Source organism: Fusarium proliferatum, assembly GCF_900067095.1.
Source record: "Fusarium proliferatum ET1 genome assembly, contig: FPRO_scaffold007, whole genome shotgun sequence".
Lineage (NCBI taxonomy): Eukaryota > Fungi > Ascomycota > Sordariomycetes > Hypocreales > Nectriaceae > Fusarium > Fusarium proliferatum.
The window spans coordinates 2,363,048-2,382,450 of NW_022194796.1; the positions used below are offsets into that span (position 1 = coordinate 2,363,048).

Genomic DNA, 19,403 nt, shown 5'->3' on the forward strand with positions numbered 1-19,403 from the left:
TGGATTTGATCTTCAATAACGAAAAGGCAACGATTTTACAAATAACATGCTCATTGTTCCTTTCAAAGCTATGTCTGGTACGGTATCAAGTCATCGGCGATCCTGAATGCCGCACCCGTTTTGCTCTTGAGCTCGTCCAACTCAACCTCATCCACCAGCTCCCTAAGCACCAGACCCTCAGGTGTGCAATCGAAAACGGCCAAGTCGGTGATTATTCTGGATACACATCGAGGACCGGTGAGCGGAAATGTGCATTCTATCCGTGGGCGTCAGCAACTCTGGCTTGTTCATCGCAGACTCCGACTTACCTTCCAGGATCTTTGGGTTTCCATTGCGGTCAACATGTTCCTAGATGTGTGAGTCTGTCGCTCAAATTTGATCCAGAATAATAAGTGACATACCATGGTGATTATGACTTTGGTCTTCTCTGGGCTGGCGACTAGGTCCATGGCACCTCCGATACCCTTCACCTTTCCAGGTAGCATGAAATTGGCCAGGTCTTCACGCGTCAGTGCCACTCACAGGAAAGCATAGGATCTGAGAAGTTACCTCCATATTGGCTGACTTGCAGTGCACCAAGCATGGTCAAGTCAATCTTTCCAGCTCTGATCATACCGAAGCTCTCATGACTCCCGAAAGTTGACGCCCCAGGGTTCAATGTTACGGTTTCTTTGCCGGGATTGATGAGGTCTGGATCCTCTTCCCCAGGGTTTGGGTATCTGCCCATTCCTAGGATGCCATTTTCCGATTGTAGAATGACTTCCAAGTCTTCTGGAAGCATGCCTGGTGTTGCGAGCGGCATGCCGATCCCTAGGTTGACATACATACCGTCTTTCAGCTCTTTTGAAGCTCGCTTGATGATGCGTTCTCGTCTTTGGTTGGCGTTTGTAACTGTAATCCTCAGTATTAGTCTAGAGAGCAGACGGGGTTTCACTTACCTTTACCTTCACTCTTGGCATCCTGAGCAAACGTCAACTTCTCAATCTTCTTCGGCCTCGTACTCTGGATGATAACATCGACATAAATTCCTTGAATATGAACACTCTCGGGATTCAACTGCCCAACATCAACGATCTCGTCAGCCTCAACAATCGTCAACTTTGCATTCTTCGCCATCGCTTCATTGAAGTTGTTCTGTGCTTTCCGGAATGTACAATTGCCCAGCCTATCGGCCTTGTGAACTTTGACCAAAGCAACGTCGGCAAATATGGCTTCTTCGAGTATGTATTTCTTGCCGTGAAACTCACGCGTTTCTCGAGGTCGTGACATGAGCGCTACGGAGCCATCTCTGTTGTACCGGACAGGTAATTCGCCAGTCTGTACTGGATAGACAAAGATTTCAGCAGCTCGCCACTAAGCAGTGTTTGATAGACTTACCAACAGTGCCATAGGCAGCTGGAGTATAGAACGCTGGTACACCAGCTGCCCCAGAAGCGCACCTCTCCGCCATCGTTCCCTGCGGTATCAACTCGAGGCTAAGATCTCCGCTGAGATACATTTTCTCAAAGACCTTGTTCTCTCCGATATAAGATGCTATCATCTTACTGATCTGTCGGGTTTCCAGCAATCGGCCTGCCGGTGTTAGCTTGGTGATCAGCAGTGTTAGCAGTGCACGTACCAAGTCCGACACCAGGCATGCCCGCATTATTTGAGACAACGGTCAGATCTTTGAGATCCTTGCGCGCGGCAATAGCTTCGATGAGTGATTCGGGGACACCAGAAAAGCCAAAGCCTCCGACCAGAACAGTCGATCCACTTTTGACTTTTTTGATGGCATCGTTTTCGGAGGCACAGATCTTGTTGATCCTTCGTAAGGCGGTGGAGGTTGAGAAGCTACGTTGCGCAAGGGTCCATAGGCGGGTAGGAGCCTGTGCACGGAACGTTGAGCTCATCATGGTTCTCGGTTCAAGGAAACAAGTCCAACGGTCGTATGAAGTGTATGTATCGAAATGTCAAGTTCAGTTTGTGTGCCGCAGGATTGAGCTTACAGTAGGTAAAAGTGGTATACAACCTTTGTCTCTCTCATGAGTCAATTGCCCTGTTGTAAATGAAGGTTCCCATCATGGACAAGGGTATAGTAGCGTCACTGCGTAAACCCCACATGCGAAATATTGACTGCTGCCGTATGTGGGACTTTAGCACCAGAAGTGCCGAGGCGAAATGCTTATACATCCAAAGAACAGTATACGGTTACTTTTATACACATCGACTCAGCTTCGATATTTCGCCAATTCGACGCCTTGTGGATATTGAAGTGAGTGTTATGCCTTCACCGCCATGTTGACCATGCGAAGAACACTTGTTGCCCCGCTTTGGCGCTCGGCTTTGAGCAGAAGATGCAATGCGACAGCGGCCACCCCAAGATTGCCTCTGACGGGGATCAGAGTCTTGGACATATCTAGAGTCCTCGCTGGTGTAAGTATTGCAGTTGTACGAAGCATCTGAGCTCGCGCTAACACCAGAAAGCCATATTGCGCTCAAATTCTTGGTGATCTAGGGTTCGTAGCAAATAGCTTGTCGAATACATCCCATTTCTAACGTTTCGATAGAGCCGAAGTCATCAAGATCGAACATCCAACAAGAGGCGATGATACGAGAGCATGGGGGCCTCCATTTGCACCTTATAAAGATGGACGAGGCGGCGAGGGCGAAAGTGCGTATTATTTATCGGTAAGTGTTGCGCTGTCAGACGAGAACTCTATGCTTATCACGCTGTGTAAAGGTGAACCGAAATAAGAGATCTGTAGCAGTTTCATTCAAGGAAAAAGAAGGTGCAAAATTGATCCAAACGCTCGCTGCCAAAGCCGATGTCATCGTCGAGAACTACCTGCCCGGAACTTTGAAGAAATACGGCCTCGACTACAATACCCTTTCCAAGACTAACCCCCGACTTATCTACGCGAGCATAACTGGATATGGTCAGACAGGTCCTTACAGTAGTCGGGCAGGTTTTGATGTCATGGTCGAAGCTGAAATGGGTCTGATGCACATCACGGGTCCACGCGATGGACCACCGGTCAAAGTCGGTGTTGCGGTGACTGACCTAACTACTGGGTTATATGCAGTCAATAGCATTCTTGCAGCTGTTATTGAGAGGAGTCACTCTGGGCAAGGACAGGCGTTGGATGTGTGCCTGAGCGATTGTCAAGTTGCGACCCTAGCAAACATGGCGCAATCTGTGTTAGTGACTGGGAAGAGAGATGGTGGACGATACGGAACATCACATCGTGAGTCGCTCCCCATAAAGTGATCTATACTTGAACTGACGAGAGCGCTTAGCATCCGTCGTACCATACCGCGCATTCCGCACCAAAGACGGCGACATCTTGATTGGCGGGGCCAATGACCGACTTTTCGGCGTTTTGTGCAAATGTCTTGGTCAAGACGATTGGGCAACGGACGAACACTTCTCTACAAACTCAGCGCGAGTAGCGAATAGAGATGTACTCGAGCGTATGATCGAAGATATTACGAGTTCTAAGCTATCGAAAGAATGGCTCGATATCTTTGAGGGTACCGGTCTGGCATATGCCAAGATCAACGATATCAAGGACACACTGGAGCACTCACACGGTAAGTGGCACTCATCAAATAGGGATAATTAGCTGACGATGGCGACGTAGTGGTGGCGAGGGATATGATAAAAGAGATTGAACATCCTGCATGTGGCCAGCTGAAGGTGCTTAACAGCCCTGTCAAGTACTCCAGAACCCAACCTTCGATCAGGACGCCGCCACCTTTACTGGGTGAGCATACAAATGAGGTATTGAGAGACGTACTGGGGTTGGACACAGCTGAGATCGAAAGGCTAAGAGACAAGAAGGCCGTCGGTGGATGATTAGAATTTGTACACACTAGTACAGCAATAATTGTTTATCATTTGCATTCAACACTCTGTCTGTCACAGTTACAATCATCTACATGAACCTAGTAGGTACAAGGTGCGAACAAAGTAATTGCATGGCAGATGAAATGTCTTATTGAACTACTCCATGATTATGGCGGATGCAACGCCTATTCCAGTACTAAACAGCCTGTTAGCATCCACTCAATCAAGGCAATATGGACGGTCTTACCTAGCACACATACTAATGACACCAATCTCTTCCCCCCTTCTCCCAAGCTCAGCAATCAGCGTCGCAAGCTGTCTCGTTCCAGTCGCTCCAGTCGGATGTCCAAGAGCGATAGCACCACCATTGGGATTAACCCTATCAACATCCAAGCCAAGTTTATTAATACAAGCGAGAGTCTGGCTTGCAAATGCTTCATTGACTTCAATAACATCAACGTCTTTCTGCTCTATACCAACATGTTCATACAGTCGTGGAATGGCATAGACAGGCCCCATGCCCATTTCATCAGGTTCGCAGCCTGCGACTTGAGTTCCGAGGAATCGAGCTATGGGTTTCAAGCCGCGCTCGGTTGCCCATGAGCGACGGGCGAGGATGGCTGCTGATGCGCCGTCGGATATCTGGGACCTGCAGGTGATTAGTAAAGCTAAGAATATGTAGGCTGCACGATACTCACGAGTTTCCAGCAGTGCTGCCACCGTCCTCTAGAAATGCTGGCTTGAGTTTGGCCAACTTCTCCAGAGTCACATTTGGCCGGATAGTGTCATCTGCAGCGACTCGAACTCGCGAAGCCTCACCGGTTTCGTTATCATACGCCGTGTACTCAATCAGCACTATCTCCGCATCAAATCCACCAGATTCAAGTGCCTCATTCGCACGAGTATGACTCAAAAGAGCATACTCATCCTGCATCTTACGATCAACTCCATATCTCCTGGCAACATTCTCCGACGTAATACCCATTGGCATGAGACAGTCGGCAGCTGCTTTAACATTTGTGTTACGCAGAGCTGGACCCACGTCTTGGGGTATTCCGCGAGACTGATAGTTCTTCGACATGCTTTCGACGCCTCCAGCGAGAGCGACATCGATCTGACCCGCTTGGATTGCATGCGCCATGTGAGTTAGAGCTTGCAGACTACTCGAGCACTGACGATTGACCGTGTGGAATGTCGTTGATGTTGGGAACCCAGCGTGCAAGAGGGCCATTCTACCAGTTTTGGCAAAACCTAGCTCTGCGAGCACATTCCCTATCAGAACATCTTGGACGTCTCCCGTTTCGATCTTGGCCCGCAGTGCCGCCTCGGCCATAACCTAGAGAGTATATCAGAGCCACAACGCCTGCGATAATATATGATGAGATCAACTTACCGGCGCCAAAATGTCCTCTGGCCACGCATCTTTGAAACCGCCTTTGAATGCTCGTGTAATGGGACTGCGAACAGCTGATAAGATGACTATATCACTGGGTGACTTTGTCGACAGAGCTTTCAAATGTCTTGTAAAACTAGCCATTGTTTTTTTCCTCTCTCCTCTTTGGGTACATTCAACTGCAACAATGCTCTCTCCCGATAACACTCAGATCCATGGCCTTGGTGATGCTTCGCTTCGCAACTTGGGCGCTATCCCTGTTCTGGCGTCCCACATCATGTCTACAGCAGTCTATATCCGTAATTCCGTACGTGGAGCTCCCCATGTTGATGTGGAGAGGAGTTCACACGCGTCACGCGCGTTTCATGTGGGGGAAGTGGACCGTGTTTGCCATGCCTGTGCTAAGCTCACTTCAGCGAGAGGGGATCTCTACCCTACCCTGTATTCTTGTCCTTGATTCAGTTTTTGCACACTGAGCAGCTTTCCACGGTGCCAGACACCATAATTGCAAACAATCATGAGTTTCGCGTTCGGAAAAGAAGTATGCTATCCAGCCTACGAAGGTCGAGAGACGCCCAAAGTCTCATACGGGCTCAAATTCCCCGAGGCCTGCTTACGTCACTGTCGCGATACTTTTTCCAGTTCCAGGGTGTATGTGATTTGTTCCAAATCTCTAGCCCAAAATACCGACGCACTTGATCGGCTTCGCTCAACACTTGGCAGTAGAATTGTGGGAATTCGCACTGGAATCAGTCCGCATACGCCGATTGTGCAAGTTCTCGAAGTCGTCAATGATGCTTCAAACCTCAACATTGACTGCCTCGTGACATTGGGCGCTGGCAGCCTAACGGATGCCGCCAAATTGGTGAGGCTCGCTTTAGCCAACTCAGTCACATCGGAGAAGGAAATGGACACTCTGTGGGGAACACCAAAGAGCAATTCTGCGTTGCGAAACAACATATCCAAACCTACCATTCCTTTAATCCATATCCCGACATCACTGTCAGGTGGCGAGTTTCAAGCCATCGCCGGAGGAACAGAATCCCAAGGCCACGCAAAGAGAACCTTTCACTGCGAGGGCGTCGACCCAGAACTTGTCATCCAAGATCCAGAGCTGTGCCTTACAACTCCCGAGTGGGTTTGGCTTAGCACAGGTATCCGCGCTGTTGACCATTGCGTCGAAACGCTCTGCTCGCTTGTCTCAAACGACAAAGCTGATGAATGGTCTAAAAAGGGTCTTGTGAAACTTGTAAGTGGTCTGTTGGCTAGCAAGGCGGATCCAAAGTCTCTACAAGCGCGACATCTATGCCATCAGGGTGTTGTCTCGTCGATGGGTGCCGTGTCAAGTGGTGTGCCACTCGGTGCGAGTCATGCTATTGGACATCAACTTGGGCCTCTTGGCGTTGGTCACGGTGAAACGAGCTGTATACTCTTACCTGCTGTGTGCAGATTCAATTATGATAGAAAGGCAAATGTTGAGAGACAGGAAGTTGTAAGGCACTTGTTGCTGCAACAGGATGAGGTTCGGCAACTGTTGCAGGCGAAAGGTTTAGATAAGAGCGCGGTAAGCTTGGCCGACATCTTGGACGTGTTTATTTCTGCCCTGGGTATGCCTCGATCCCTTGAAGAAGTGGGAGTAGGGGAGGATAAGCTTGAGGTCCTTGCCCGGAACAGTCTGGACGATATATGGATCCAAACAAATGCATTCCCCATCACGGAGGCTAGTCAGGTCATGGAGATACTCAGCATGTGCGTCAAAAGACGATAGGACTTGTATTTAAAGAATGACATGCTTTCTAATACTGCCTATTGGTGAAATACTCATACTTGCCCGCCAACCGAACCCGGAACATACGACCCCAGATCACCATCGGTACACAGGTCAAAGCAATGGCAGTAGAAATGCAGCCCAAGACCACGTACATGTTGTACACGCCCATACCTTCCATCCAGGGTGTGACGGCAAAAACTAGGCCGGTCGCAATGACATTACGAACAAAAACAACGCCTGTCAGAGCAGGTCCGATGATCTTTGCGAGAAGGTTAGTCGATGGCAGGACGATTGGAGTTGGAATAGCTTACATGCTCGTGAGAATCTTGAAGGAATGTGAGGGACATGTCTCCGCCACCTCCGATGGCGAAACCAATGAATCCTGAGCCTACAGCGTTGATGATCCAAGGCATTCCCTACAGACTGTCAGTATGTTCAGATTGTTGAATGTTGGATAGAACTTACCTTGGCAATGGTGAGCCCATACATGAGACATCCGATCGTCATGCATAATCCAGGAACCAGGAAGAGCCAGAGTCGTGTCTCGGGCTCATAAATACCTCCACGACGTTTGGCAATCTGCACAATCGACCAATCCACGAGTGGCCCTCCAAATAGAGCTCCCAGAATGGCACCGATGAACGGAGGAATATTCATGTTTCCGACACCAGCTGTTGTGAAATTATAAGGCGGAATGGAGTACAGTGAACTTTGTGTTACTGCTAAAATGGCGAGCATGGCAATACTCCAACCATACTGTAACGCAGCGAACATGACGGCAGGGAATGTTGCAAGGAGCTGGAAAGGTTCGTATATGTCTCTCCAGAACGTTCGCTTCTGAGTGGACTCGTGCTTATCCAATGTCAAGAGTGCATGGCGCTTCCAGTAAGAGTTCATGGGAATGCTGTGATCTATCTCGGCGGTATCGCTCTGCTGGTCCATAGAGTCGATACTGGTAGGTGCATCGTTTGGTAAGGGTGCCTTTCCGGTGCTGTCAACCTTGGAGAACTCGTTATCGGTGGGGGAGGATGCGGTGACTCTGGGGTTGTGGCCGTTGAGTGGTGCGGGGATGTATTTGGTTTCTTCGAGGAAGAAGAACATGAGGACGGTGACGATGCCCGTGAAAACGGTGGCGGACCAGCATGCCCATCGCCAACCCATTGTCACAGCAACTTGGCCGCCATAGACAGGTCCAAGGTAATTCTGTATCTGTTAGAGAGTGACAGCAGTGAAGGGACCCTATAATTGCTCACCCCTACTAGGACCATCCCAAAGTAGATACCATTCATTGTTCCACGTTGATGGACGAAGAAGAGTTCTGTTACCTACCATACCGATAAGCATGAGTTCGCGTTAGTTCCAGCTAAATAGAAACTTACCGTGACTTGAAACAGAGCCTCATTGACAGCTCCAGCGATGCCTGCGATAGTATTCATACCAATCATATCCCCAACAGTGTGCGTCTCAGCTTGCCACGCCCCAGCACCAAACATGATCAACGACGTAACAAGATATACTGGTCGACGGCCGATGCGCAGGGCAATAGGGATGAAGATGATGCAGCCGGTCGCAAGACCTGCCATGTTTGCTGCGTATCCATTGTTCAGCATGTCATAGCTCATGCCGAGCTCTTCGTTGAAGTTCTGCCAGAATGGGACGCTCATGCAGGGACTTGAAGGACGTTGGTTAGCGTTTGGGGGATAGAGAGAGGCTGAAGACGTACATGCAAAACATCATCATTGAGTAAAGAGAAAGAAGGACCATATGGAGAGTTTTGCGCATTGTACTCCAGTTCTAAAAACGTTAGAGTAGATCATTTGTTAGATGGGGGTTTCCATACCAGAGGCTGATTGGGATCTGAAGTTGGCCGAGGAGCCAGCACGATATGAGTAGCTTGCAAGTCATTGATGCGCTGCGTGCCCGGAGGCAAGACATCAATCGTTAAAGTGCTCTCTTCAGGCGGCATGATTAAGGATCGAGCCTAGGGTGAAGGAAAAAGGCTGACACAGCTACCGATGGACCTGCAGGCGGTATTAATACTCCTTGGTTATGGTAGCAATTGCGCCACTGAGGTAGATGAACCTTGCAAGATATTTGACTTCAGAGATGCTGGCCTACGATAGGGGACTTATTATTTAAGCCTTTAAGGTATAAGTTAAAAGCTTAATGGCCTTATATAAGGCTGATGGTAAGGGCCAAAAAAAAAAGGTGAAAGATCAGTAAATGAAAGTATCTAAATCGCCAAGACTAACGGGACATAGAGACATATTAAATATCCAACCCATTCTCGTATCTCGACTAGTTGACGGCGAATGCGGGGTTGGCCGACACTAACTTAGTAGACAAACGCTTGAAGATAAGCTTCCAGCCGACGGTCGCAGAATTCCGACCTCGCTGATACCACATGAACCAATCATCACTCAGGGAACAAGCAGGCATCGGCTCCCGGCTGAGCGATCGAGCTATGCTGGAATAGGCTGGTCGAGCCCATGATAATGAATGACGATGCTACTGGTTCTAGACCTTGCGGCGCCTGCGACAATCAGTGCCGCAAGCGGTATCGCGGCATTCTTGGTCACTTTTGTTTCCCTTTTTGGAATGGAGATGACATTGGGGGATGCATTGTATAAAAAGGGTAGTTGTTTGGAGACGATGGTCTTTATCGCAAACTATCAGGTCAACAACTTGCATACGTCTTGGAGCTGTTGATGTCAGTGCTACTATGTGACTTGCGTGTGACACTTGGACATACCCTTGATACCGTTGTGTGTCGACTTTCGTACCCTGTCATGCAGTCGTTTCAATACTGTAATCTAACGGGCTATGTTTATTGGTGGGCATGATATGAGCTCATCAACTCGCTGTGCCTTTGAGATGATCAGAAATCAGGGTTTTATCCCTGTCTATCTAAGACTCGTTGCCAAAGTCGAGCATATCCTCAATTCTTCCCTGTCTCTGAATCCCCCCCTGCGAAAGAAGGACCACGCTCACTTCCGGGTTATGACCTGCCGTCTGAGCGATGTCCTTCAAGCCAGACAAACGGTGGGTAATCTCGATCACAGTATGTCCGTTATCAGTAAATGCCTCTTTTACAACACGCCGCATAGTTGACTCTGTCAGCCCATCAACCGATGATGTCGCCTCGTCCAGAAGCAGAATGGGCTTTGTTCCGGTGATTGAACAATGCTCTGCTCGTAGGAGGGCTCTGGTTAAGGCAAATAACTGAGTCTGGCCAGTTGACATGTGAGGCAACGAACTGAGAGGACTGTCCAGGATATCTGCCAGCTTTGCCTGCACATGAGTGTCGAAATGTCCACAGAGCCCAGTTCGTTCAAGTGACTTCAGGATTACAATGTCGGAAAGAGTCTCCGAAGGCTATAGAGAGAAAGTTAAGGTAATTCGTTAATGTAAGTTCGCCCGCAGGTTTCCCGCGCGATTGTGTACTCACATCCAAATTAAACCGAAGGCTGGCCTGTGCGAGCAGAAATGGATCTTGCGTAACAATAATGAAGCATCGTTCTCGTATAGTTGACAGTGGAACCTGACTTAAGTCGATGCCATCAACTTCGATAGATCCCGATTGGGTGTCGAGAAGGCGGAGAAACGCGAGGAGGAGAGTGCTCTTCCCACTAAGAAAGCCTGTCAGCAGCATCCCCAAAGGATAGAAACGGGTTGCAAATAGAGGACGTACCTGCCAGTCCTACCGCAGATTACCAAATGTTGACCGGGCTCAATGGATAGGTTGATGTTCTTCAATGCAGGCACGTGCGTCTCTTCGTAAGAGACCATAAGGTCATGGACCTGATGCGCACCACGTGAGGGCCAAGTCTCAGGGACTACTCCTCCGCATACTGGCTGCTCTTCTGCTACTGTCTCTTCTTCCAGCGTCTTCAAACGAGATCTGCAACGGTGATTCAGTAAGAAAAGGCCAGCAACATAATGAGAGCTTGTTGTTGGTCCGACAAAGCTGTGAAATTGGACTTACATAGCACCTAGAGATATCTCCCAATTCGTCCAAGATGTGACAAGTGCTAAGAGCGTCGAGTTGGCAACAAGGACAACGTTCAAAGACATGCCGATCTGTCCGGCCGTTGTGCTTCCCTCTAAGAATACTGCTAAAGCGATTAAAATCACTGCTATAGAGGCAATAACTAAGTCTAGAACAATGTTGAGCCAGATCTGTAAACACAGAAGGATGTAGGCTGGTTGCTGGGACTTATCTAGACAGTTCATGTTAGTACTCTCTGCTTGCTTCACCCAGCCAAACGAGCGGATGCTAACGACACCCTCGACCTGTGAATAGAGGAGACAATGAGCCGTGTTTCATAGAATGCAGTTAATAGTACTAACGGATTCAAGGAAGCTTGAGTAAACAGCAGACTGTGATTCCAGTTGAAGCAGGCGAAGTTGCCGAGATGTTCGCAAATATAACCGTTGCACAACGTAGACTACCAAAACGCATAATGGAATTGTGGCAGCCAGCAGTTTTTGGCCACTGAAAAGGAGAGTGGTTTGCACCAGAAGCTTGAAGATTTCTTCAGACAGTTAGAAACGTTTCATAATGTATATAACTTGAGGTTTGAAGGTACTGACGGTTGCAAAGAGAGAGAATTGCTGGAGGCAGGCTCTTGTCAACTAGTTGCATATCTTCACTGAACCTGAGACTCATCAGCCAAGCGGTAAGCAATAACAGGCAAGTGGTGAGGGATACCGATTCAGTATTGAACCCGTCTCTGTAATTGAGAAGAACAGCAATGGAGCACTGCAACTTGTTAGTCAGGCCCTCACAGGATTGCGCTACAAACCCAAAGACAGTGGAGAGTAATCGTCGGTGAAGCTCATCACCTGACGTTGGCGCAATCAACATATGAGTAGACCTGCGAACGAACCATTAGCCGTGTGTGAGTATATTCAGAGGCCGAATGGCTTACCACATTGAACCATTCGTGGCTACCCAGGCTAGCAGTGAAAGGATAAGGTATCCTGCGATATAGAATTTCGTCTGTGAGCCTGGTGACTCCGTCCACCTCTGCAGCCAATACTGTGGAAATGTCACAAAGAATGAGTATGAAGCTGTGCAAGTGAGTAGTATGAAGAAGTTCCGTGGGTGAATAGCTCTCAGGTAATATCCTATAAAAGTCAGTGACCTTCATATCGTTCAAGTTCTAGCATTACCATATAGAGTGAAATCTCCTGTTGATCTACCCAAATCAGCCACAGCCTCAGTTACTTCGAGAGCTTGGCCCTGGATTGTCTTGTTCGTTTTGACAAGACCTGTGTTGGTTTCAGCCACTGCAACGTGGACATTCATCTGACGCAAATGTGCCGCTTCTTCGTTTACTGCGTTTGGTGACCCTTGGTATGTGACTCTTCCACTCTCCAGAATGATCAACGAGTCCGCCAGGTCAAAGTGTTTCGCTAAAGCCTATGAGCTTCGATACCTCGCGAATGATACTGTTAGGTACTCACTAGAATTGGCAATTAAGACGACTGTAGTGCCTGTCTTATGGAAGTGCCCTTGAGTTCCTAGAAGATTAGAAACCACCTTTCTTTCTGTGTTGTGATCTAGAGCTGAGAAGCTGTCGTCAAGAAGCACAATTTCGCCCCGAGCGTATAAAGCACGGGCGAGTGCCTAGTCCATAGTTAGCACTGTAAACCTTCAATGATGGAGATACATTCAAATACATACCAAACGCTGTCTTTGACCTCCAGAGAGCTTCAGGCCCCGGCTGCCTATGACAGTGTTGTCACCGAGCGGCAAGGCTAAAATATCCTCATCGAGGCAGCAAAGCTTGACAACATGTCTATACCAACCGGGCTCAAACTTCCCAAAGCCACAAACCACTTCTTTCAGAGTACCACTCGGTAACCAGGGTGATTGTTCGCAGTAAGCGATCCGCTGGGTGGACACTGAGATTCTCCCACTCGAAGCTGGTATTTCGCCTAGAATGCACTGGGCGAGGACTGTCTTCCCACTTCCAACTGCCCCAGCGCAAATGACTATTGACCCTTGGTTGAAAGTGAAATTGATGTTATCGAGGACTGGACGTGACTGTGAATGGGACTGAACAGTGACAGCTTCAAAGCAAATGGCTGATGAAGAATCATCGACCTTTGTCTTTGGCTTGAACAAGCGTCTCTCATCAGCTCGACCAGGCCGGACAAGATAGTCTTGAATTCTTCCGAAAGCGGCCAAAGAGCCAATGGCACGAGGCACAATCGTCATGATCATGTTTGCTGGGTGGGTCACTAGCCCAAGAAGCGCTGTCGTCGTAAATGCAGTCTCGGCATCCAGAGTCGACCCACGTACGTTAGCATACATCACGAATATGACAAATGTTAGTATAGGAGAGAATATTCCGAGCGCATTAGCTATCATGGTTAGCAGAGGTAGACCTGTGAAGAGATCATCGTGAAAACCCACCACTGGCGTTATACGCGACCATCATCCACCGCACTTTCTTCGCCATCTCTAATTCTTGGGCTCGAAGCTTCTGAATCAATACCTCAGTTTGTCTGGAAAGTCCAAGCATCTTCATCACCTTCATTGATGAGATCGCAGATGCCGTCAGAGAGATTCGTCTCTGTGTCGCTTCATTCCACGCCTTCTGCTTGCTTTGCAGGTTTCTGGCAAGGTAACGACTCATTCGAGAGCAAACTGTAGAACAGAGACTCATTAGCTACCTCTATCTAATCGACACTTGATCTGGATATCTCACAGAAGATAATCACTAAAGGTACTGGGGCGGCCCAGCGAATTTGTCGAGCCAACATTGCCATTCCGATTATGACCTCAAGTACATGTGCCCAAGTTTCATGGAACATACTTGAGAATCTCATGACGCTCTCTGTATCTGTGCTGATTAAAGTTAGGGCTATACCGTCGTTGTAGCTGCTTGATGACTGCCGCAGAGCTGCGTTATTGATAAGCCCGATGAGTGTCCCTTTGGTTATGATGCTGAGTCTGTTTAACCGATGGTGGTAAACTGCTTCAAAAACTGCTAAACCGAAGTAGACCATAGCGGCTTTCATGATCAGCATAAGCCTACCTCCATCGGAGTGGCTGCTTAGTTCATGAACCGCAGAGCTAATGAGAGCCGGCTGCGCGTAACGAAAGAATATGAGGCATAATCGTAGGACAACTGGTACCATGAACTGAGGTAGCATACTCTTCACTAGGCAGATGGGTAATGTTATCTTGGTCAATGGTCTGGCCCTCTGATCCCACGCCTTTAAGCCATCATGACGGAGCTTTTCCGAAGTAAGGAGGTGGTCAATCGGAGGAAGATCTTCACCGGAAAGAATGATCTGGTTCCCCAAGGCGAGAATGGGATTCATCCACCAAAAGCATGTTCTGCTAAGAATTCCTGCCAGCTGCTCTGGAGATTGGAAAGAGTAGGGACTCTTGAGAATCCCTTGTTTGCTTCGGCTTTCTGCGGCGATAAGAAGAAACTTTAGAGTAATCTTGGTGGTGGGTATTAACCACTCCTCGGGACCCTCTTGTAGAGCAGCACCCAAGTCACACACCAAAGATACGAGCAAGAAGATAACAGCGAGATCGGCTGGCCTGGTTGAGCGCACATGTTCCAGGTACAGCAGAGGGCAAAGAAGCGCTGTAGCGACGACAGAGGCAACTGACACTACAACGTGATAGCGATCTTGCTGCAAGATATCTGTTGTCAAAGAATAAAGATTCGACAAGAGAAGCAGGCCTGTTGTTATCTATACCGTACATGGTGTCAGCTTCATATTGTCATACAAATTGAGGGAGTCTGCACCAGCAAGGAGAAGCCAGAATATCCTAGGATGACTTTAATATCCTCTTTCCGAAGCCGCCATAGGCGTAACAAGATTAAGACAGAAAAGGTCGCGTTGAGAAAGCCCGAGACCGGGCCAATCGCGTCGTTGTTCATGGTATGAGAGTGGGAGTACAAGATCGTGACAGAGACAATGCTTAGAAATGAGGACATGTATTATTCCGTGATCCCTTCAAGGTGTTGCAGAATGGAACCTGAAAGATTCGTTTCTATGTCTGAGGGGGCAGGAGAGATTAACTGCTATTGAGACGAACAGATCCTATGCAGATACGAGACGGTAAAAATAGAAGTAATAGTGGGTCGGTCAGATCATAGGATTACGCCATATGGCTTATCTACTCTGGCGACCAACAGGATCAATTCCTGATGGGTACAACGGAGCAGGGAACACAACACAGAAGGGCCTTTTGAATCTACGAGAGCGAAACCAACAACGGTGAGTTTTACCACCTTCTTAGATAGGTATGGCGCCGTACGGTATCAGAACCCATTTTAAATTGCAGTTGTCTGTCAATATTACGTCGGCTCTACTACCATGGAAATAAGAATAAGACGCCCGAGTTCAACGATAAAGACGAACGTCGGGAACACTAATCGCAGAGTCGACGACGGTACAATCTTTCCAGCTCACATATCAAGCCATCTTCACTCCACCTGCAGTATTTCCATCACTCTTCTCATCATGGCTCTCAGTGGGCTTGTCATCGGTACTCGTGACCGGGGCAGCTCCATCAACAACGCCGCTGTGACCTCGACCGACCATAGCAGACTGAACATGATTTGTCATAAAAGCAGTTGGGTCCTCCACGAATAAGGCACAAATAACAGCAACAGTTGAAAACGCAATTGTGATGTAAAACACGAACTGGAATGCTCGACCGTATGCTTGTCTGACTGCATGGCGAAGGACATCCTGGATCTCTGGTGTCATGCCGGGTACGGCGTCGAGGGCACCAGGGACACCGAGGTTGTGCTGAATGGTTCCTGGGATGATGAGTCCTAGGTCAGTGGCGTTCAGACCACTTTGGAGGGCAGCGCGAGCGATCTCTTCACCAGAGTAGGTCTTGAACTTATCCTGGAAGATAGTGTTGAAGATGGCATTTCCGACCGCACCGCCGGCTGATCGGAAAGTTCCAAGTAGACCCATGGCAAGGCCCAAGTGAGAATGGGGCACATGTAGACTAGCTATGGAATATCCCAAGATGGTGCAAAGAACGAACATTGGAACACCAAAAGCTGGTACAAATGCCCAGGCCAGTTTGTGGTTCGGGTTGACAGTGGCAGCACTGGCGCCGATGAAGATGGCCTGGAATGCTGTGCCAGCGACAAACTGCCATTTGATGTGACCGATCTTATGAGAGAAGAGGGGAACAAGAAAACCACAGACACCTTGCATCAGAGTATTGGGTAGGGCTAGAACACCAATCTCAATACCGTCAGTGGTGAACATGTAAAGAGAGCCTTGCGGAAGTAGAGCAGAAAGGGAATTGTAGTTCATTCCCGAAATGAACAAGACGACGATGACAAGAAGAAAGCCACGAATGGTGGAAAATAGACTGAGGGGGAACATAGGAGCTTTGGCGATGAAGAAGTCGTAGATGAAAGCAGCGACAATGGTGAATAGTCCGAGGACGATGGGTACGATTGTGCTGGCACTCTTCCATGGATGAGAAGTGGTGCCGCCCCAGGTCAAGCCGATCAAGAATACGGCGAGTCCGGCTGTGAACAGGCCAAGACCAATCCAGTCAATCTCACGGAACTGAGTCCAGCGCGATTTCTCGAAATCTCCCTGGGGGTGAGTTGTTGGCCAATAGAACAAGGCTGTACCGACCAGGGATATAGCCTGCACGATGATGGCGAGGTAAAAGAGCCATCGCCAGGTCGCATACTTGTACATTGCATTGGCAAGTAGAACGCTCACAACGGCCCTAACATCGTACGTCAATAAAGCTCGATAATTGGGAGCTGATCCAACTTACCAAGGAAGAGCAATTCCTCCCTCAAGAATGCCCAAGCCGAGAGACCGCCATTTGTTAGGAAGCATCTCAGGTACACCTGCATACGCCACAAACACAAAACCAGCACCAAGACCGACCAAGGTCTCGGCTGCAATTATACTTTGAGTGTTCTGAGCGGTTCCTCCCACAATGTTGCCGATCAAGACGATAATTTGACCGGCAAGGATAATGCTTCGGCGACCGAAAATATCGCTAAAGGGACCACCGAGGGAGAAGGAGCAGGCTGTGGCAAGAGACCATGCTCCTACGACCCACGGCAGTTGACTCGCATCGCCAAGTTCATTCGTGATCTGCACAACGATACTAGCAACGCAGACGAACGGAAGACCGACGGCTGGTCCAAAGGACAATGCCATTGACTGTTGGCCGGTGTCAGTTCCGGTTCCGAGATTATACGACCACAGGGGTTTTCTTACAAAGATCGCAATCCATACTCGGGCTCCTGTTTTCGGCTGCGTAGTGGGATTATCCTCCAGCGCAGCACGATGAGGATCATCCTCAAGTTCGACTTTGGCGGGCGATAAAGTATTCGGTTTGGCCATGGTGGTCACTTAACCGAGGTTTCTTGTTGTGGAAAAGAAAAGGTGAGATGAAACAGAGTAGTATTGCCCCTAGCGATGATGTTCAGGAGCTTGGTCCTGTTTTCCTATTATACCTTATCAACGGAATAGTCGGGACTTGGAGTGACTTAAACTGCCGATGCCTTAACTTTGTGGGGTTCGCTAGCGCTTGTGGGGTCCTCGATTTGCTGTGTGGGGATAGAGTTTGACAGAGTGCGGGGAGACTACCCTGGACCCCTGCATGTGATATCCTGTAGCTCGTTGAAAGCAGAAGTAAGCCATTCTGGATTCGGTGTTGGGCTGCGTTTCAGCCGTGATTTGATATACAGACCTAATTACAGGGCAATTGCCGACCTTTGATCGCTCGGCGGGGTTCCGATGTGGGACGGCCGATATGTCTACCGAGGTTTCCAGCCATGTTTCTTCACCATGCGATAATCATTACGGTCCAGGATGCAGCTCACGATAGCTTTGGGGATAAAAAGGCGTGAGAGAATTAATTAAATTGCGTTTTGGCTAAGAGACATTCAGCAAAAGATAAACTTCATTCCCCATACTCTTATCTCGCGGCATATCACCATGACCAACAAGACCGATCTCAGGGTCTCTATTATTGGAGCAGGTATGATCCCGTTCACCAACACAAATTACATCCAATGACAACTAACTCTTCATCCAGGAATGGGAGGTTTGGCTGCTGCCTTGGCGTTCGCCAAGAAAGGCTTCACAAACATCCATGTCTACGAAGACGCACCCGCCCTCGGCTTCGTCGGCGCCGGCATCCAAATGGCCCCCAACATGATCCGCCTCCTTGACCAACTCGGCGTCTGGACCAAATCCTCCATCAAAGACGAAGCCACACAAGTAGAAGAAGTCGTCATCCATGATGGCGCCTCAAATAAACTTCTTGTGCGCGTTTCTATGACTGATATAGGGGATAAGTATGAGTATCCCCACTATGCAGGTCATCGTGCTTCGCTGGCTGAGGGGATCTATGATGCTGCGAAGGCGGAGCCGGCGGTCAAGTTTCATTTTAAGAAAACCCTGCAGTATGTTGAAGACTTTGGGCCGGGGAAGGTCAAGTTTATTGTGAAGGATGAGAATGGGAAACCGCAGATTGTTGAGACGGATATTCTCATCGGCGCTGACGGTATCAAGTCCAAGGTTAGAGAGTCGATACTCGCTCATCTGAACTTGGCAGCAGACATTCTTGAGACCGGAACAGCGGCCTACAGAATTCTCCTGCCCCGGGAACTGTTGGAACCACATCCGTACCTGATGTACATGCTCAACAGCAACACCGTTCGGAGGTGGATAGGCGAACACCGACACATCATCGCCTATCCTATTCACAATCATTCCATCTTCAATATTGCTTCAGTTCAACCTGATATTAACTTCGCCGGCGCTACCAACGCTACATGGACCAACAAGGGAAGCAAAAAAGCCATGAAGCAGGTCTTTGAAGACTTCAACCCCATCGTTCAACAACTTCTTGACCTTGTTCCTGGTGAAGATGTCGTTGAGTGGAAACTGCGCTGTCATGAGCCCCTAGCAACGTGGACATGTGGTGCAGTTACCATGCTAGGCGATGCGTGCCATCCTACACTACCCCATCTTTCACAAGGCGCTGCAATGGCAATCGAAGATGCAGCTACGCTCGCTGAAGCATTGAGCTTAATGCCAGGCGACGGCTCAGACAGGGAAGCCATCGAAAAGACACTAAAGGTATACGAGCTTTTGAGGAAACCTCGTACATCGACTTTGGTAGACTTGGCGGTTCAATCTGCCAAGGCTTTGCATCTGGGTGCGGGAAATGCTAGAGAGGAGCGTGATCGTCAGTTTGCCGCTGCTGCGAAGACGGGAACTGCGCCTGTGCCGGATAGATGGGTTAGTCCGGAGGTGCAGAAGATGATTTATGAGCATGATTGTATCAAGGATACGAGAGAGCGGTTTGAGCAGACCTATAAGTCTGTTTCCAAGGGTGTCACATCGAAGTTGTAGGATATCAAGAT

At 48.8% G+C, this 19,403-nt stretch overlaps 8 protein-coding genes across 8 annotated transcripts; 3 read left to right on the forward strand and 5 right to left on the reverse strand.

Moving 5' to 3' along the window:
• Window positions 1-68: 68 nt before the first annotated feature.
• FPRO_07373 (putative succinyl-CoA:3-ketoacid-coenzyme A transferase, mitochondrial precursor) lies at window positions 69-1,892 on the reverse strand (the record flags this gene model as incomplete). Its single annotated transcript, XM_031234577.1, has 7 exons — window positions 69-256; window positions 309-348; window positions 402-499; window positions 550-891; window positions 939-1,322; window positions 1,378-1,572; window positions 1,619-1,892. 7 exons carry the CDS (start codon window positions 1,890-1,892, stop codon window positions 69-71), a joined length of 1,521 nt encoding a protein of 506 aa, XP_031084301.1.
• A 385-nt stretch (window positions 1,893-2,277) lies between these two features.
• On the forward strand, window positions 2,278-3,838 carry FPRO_07372 (uncharacterized protein; the record flags this gene model as incomplete). Its single annotated transcript, XM_031234578.1, has 6 exons — window positions 2,278-2,415; window positions 2,467-2,498; window positions 2,550-2,670; window positions 2,723-3,227; window positions 3,280-3,573; window positions 3,624-3,838. 6 exons carry the CDS (start codon window positions 2,278-2,280, stop codon window positions 3,836-3,838), a joined length of 1,305 nt encoding a protein of 434 aa, XP_031084302.1.
• Window positions 3,839-3,985: 147 nt separating this feature from the next.
• On the reverse strand, window positions 3,986-5,366 carry FPRO_07371 (putative acetyl-CoA C-acyltransferase precursor; the record flags this gene model as incomplete). The annotated part of the gene is made up of 4 exons (XM_031234579.1): window positions 3,986-4,025; window positions 4,077-4,478; window positions 4,528-5,165; window positions 5,223-5,366. The coding sequence occupies 4 exons, from the start codon at window positions 5,364-5,366 to the stop codon at window positions 3,986-3,988; spliced, it is 1,224 nt and encodes a 407-aa protein (XP_031084303.1).
• Window positions 5,367-5,739: 373 nt separating this feature from the next.
• FPRO_07370 (uncharacterized protein) lies at window positions 5,740-6,990 on the forward strand (the record flags this gene model as incomplete). Its single annotated transcript, XM_031234580.1, has 1 exon — window positions 5,740-6,990. One exon carries the CDS (start codon window positions 5,740-5,742, stop codon window positions 6,988-6,990), a length of 1,251 nt encoding a protein of 416 aa, XP_031084304.1.
• A 28-nt stretch (window positions 6,991-7,018) lies between these two features.
• On the reverse strand, window positions 7,019-8,959 carry FPRO_07369 (uncharacterized protein; the record flags this gene model as incomplete). The annotated part of the gene is made up of 7 exons (XM_031234581.1): window positions 7,019-7,252; window positions 7,305-7,409; window positions 7,459-8,196; window positions 8,247-8,318; window positions 8,373-8,664; window positions 8,717-8,787; window positions 8,834-8,959. The coding sequence occupies 7 exons, from the start codon at window positions 8,957-8,959 to the stop codon at window positions 7,019-7,021; spliced, it is 1,638 nt and encodes a 545-aa protein (XP_031084305.1).
• A 941-nt stretch (window positions 8,960-9,900) lies between these two features.
• FPRO_07368 (uncharacterized protein) lies at window positions 9,901-14,906 on the reverse strand (the record flags this gene model as incomplete). The annotated part of the gene is made up of 14 exons (XM_031234583.1): window positions 9,901-10,368; window positions 10,442-10,622; window positions 10,685-10,894; window positions 10,979-11,286; window positions 11,344-11,528; window positions 11,587-11,651; window positions 11,721-11,870; window positions 11,925-12,123; window positions 12,169-12,411; window positions 12,463-12,625; window positions 12,683-13,365; window positions 13,418-13,651; window positions 13,713-14,715; window positions 14,772-14,906. The coding sequence occupies 14 exons, from the start codon at window positions 14,904-14,906 to the stop codon at window positions 9,901-9,903; spliced, it is 4,227 nt and encodes a 1,408-aa protein (XP_031084306.1).
• Window positions 14,907-15,444: 538 nt separating this feature from the next.
• FPRO_07367 (uncharacterized protein) lies at window positions 15,445-17,370 on the reverse strand (the record flags this gene model as incomplete). Its single annotated transcript, XM_031234584.1, has 3 exons — window positions 15,445-16,738; window positions 16,790-17,187; window positions 17,245-17,370. The coding sequence occupies 3 exons, from the start codon at window positions 17,368-17,370 to the stop codon at window positions 15,445-15,447; spliced, it is 1,818 nt and encodes a 605-aa protein (XP_031084307.1).
• Window positions 17,371-17,967: 597 nt separating this feature from the next.
• FPRO_07366 (uncharacterized protein) lies at window positions 17,968-19,392 on the forward strand (the record flags this gene model as incomplete). The annotated part of the gene is made up of 2 exons (XM_031234585.1): window positions 17,968-18,010; window positions 18,068-19,392. The coding sequence occupies 2 exons, from the start codon at window positions 17,968-17,970 to the stop codon at window positions 19,390-19,392; spliced, it is 1,368 nt and encodes a 455-aa protein (XP_031084308.1).
• Window positions 19,393-19,403: the final 11 nt, after the last annotated feature.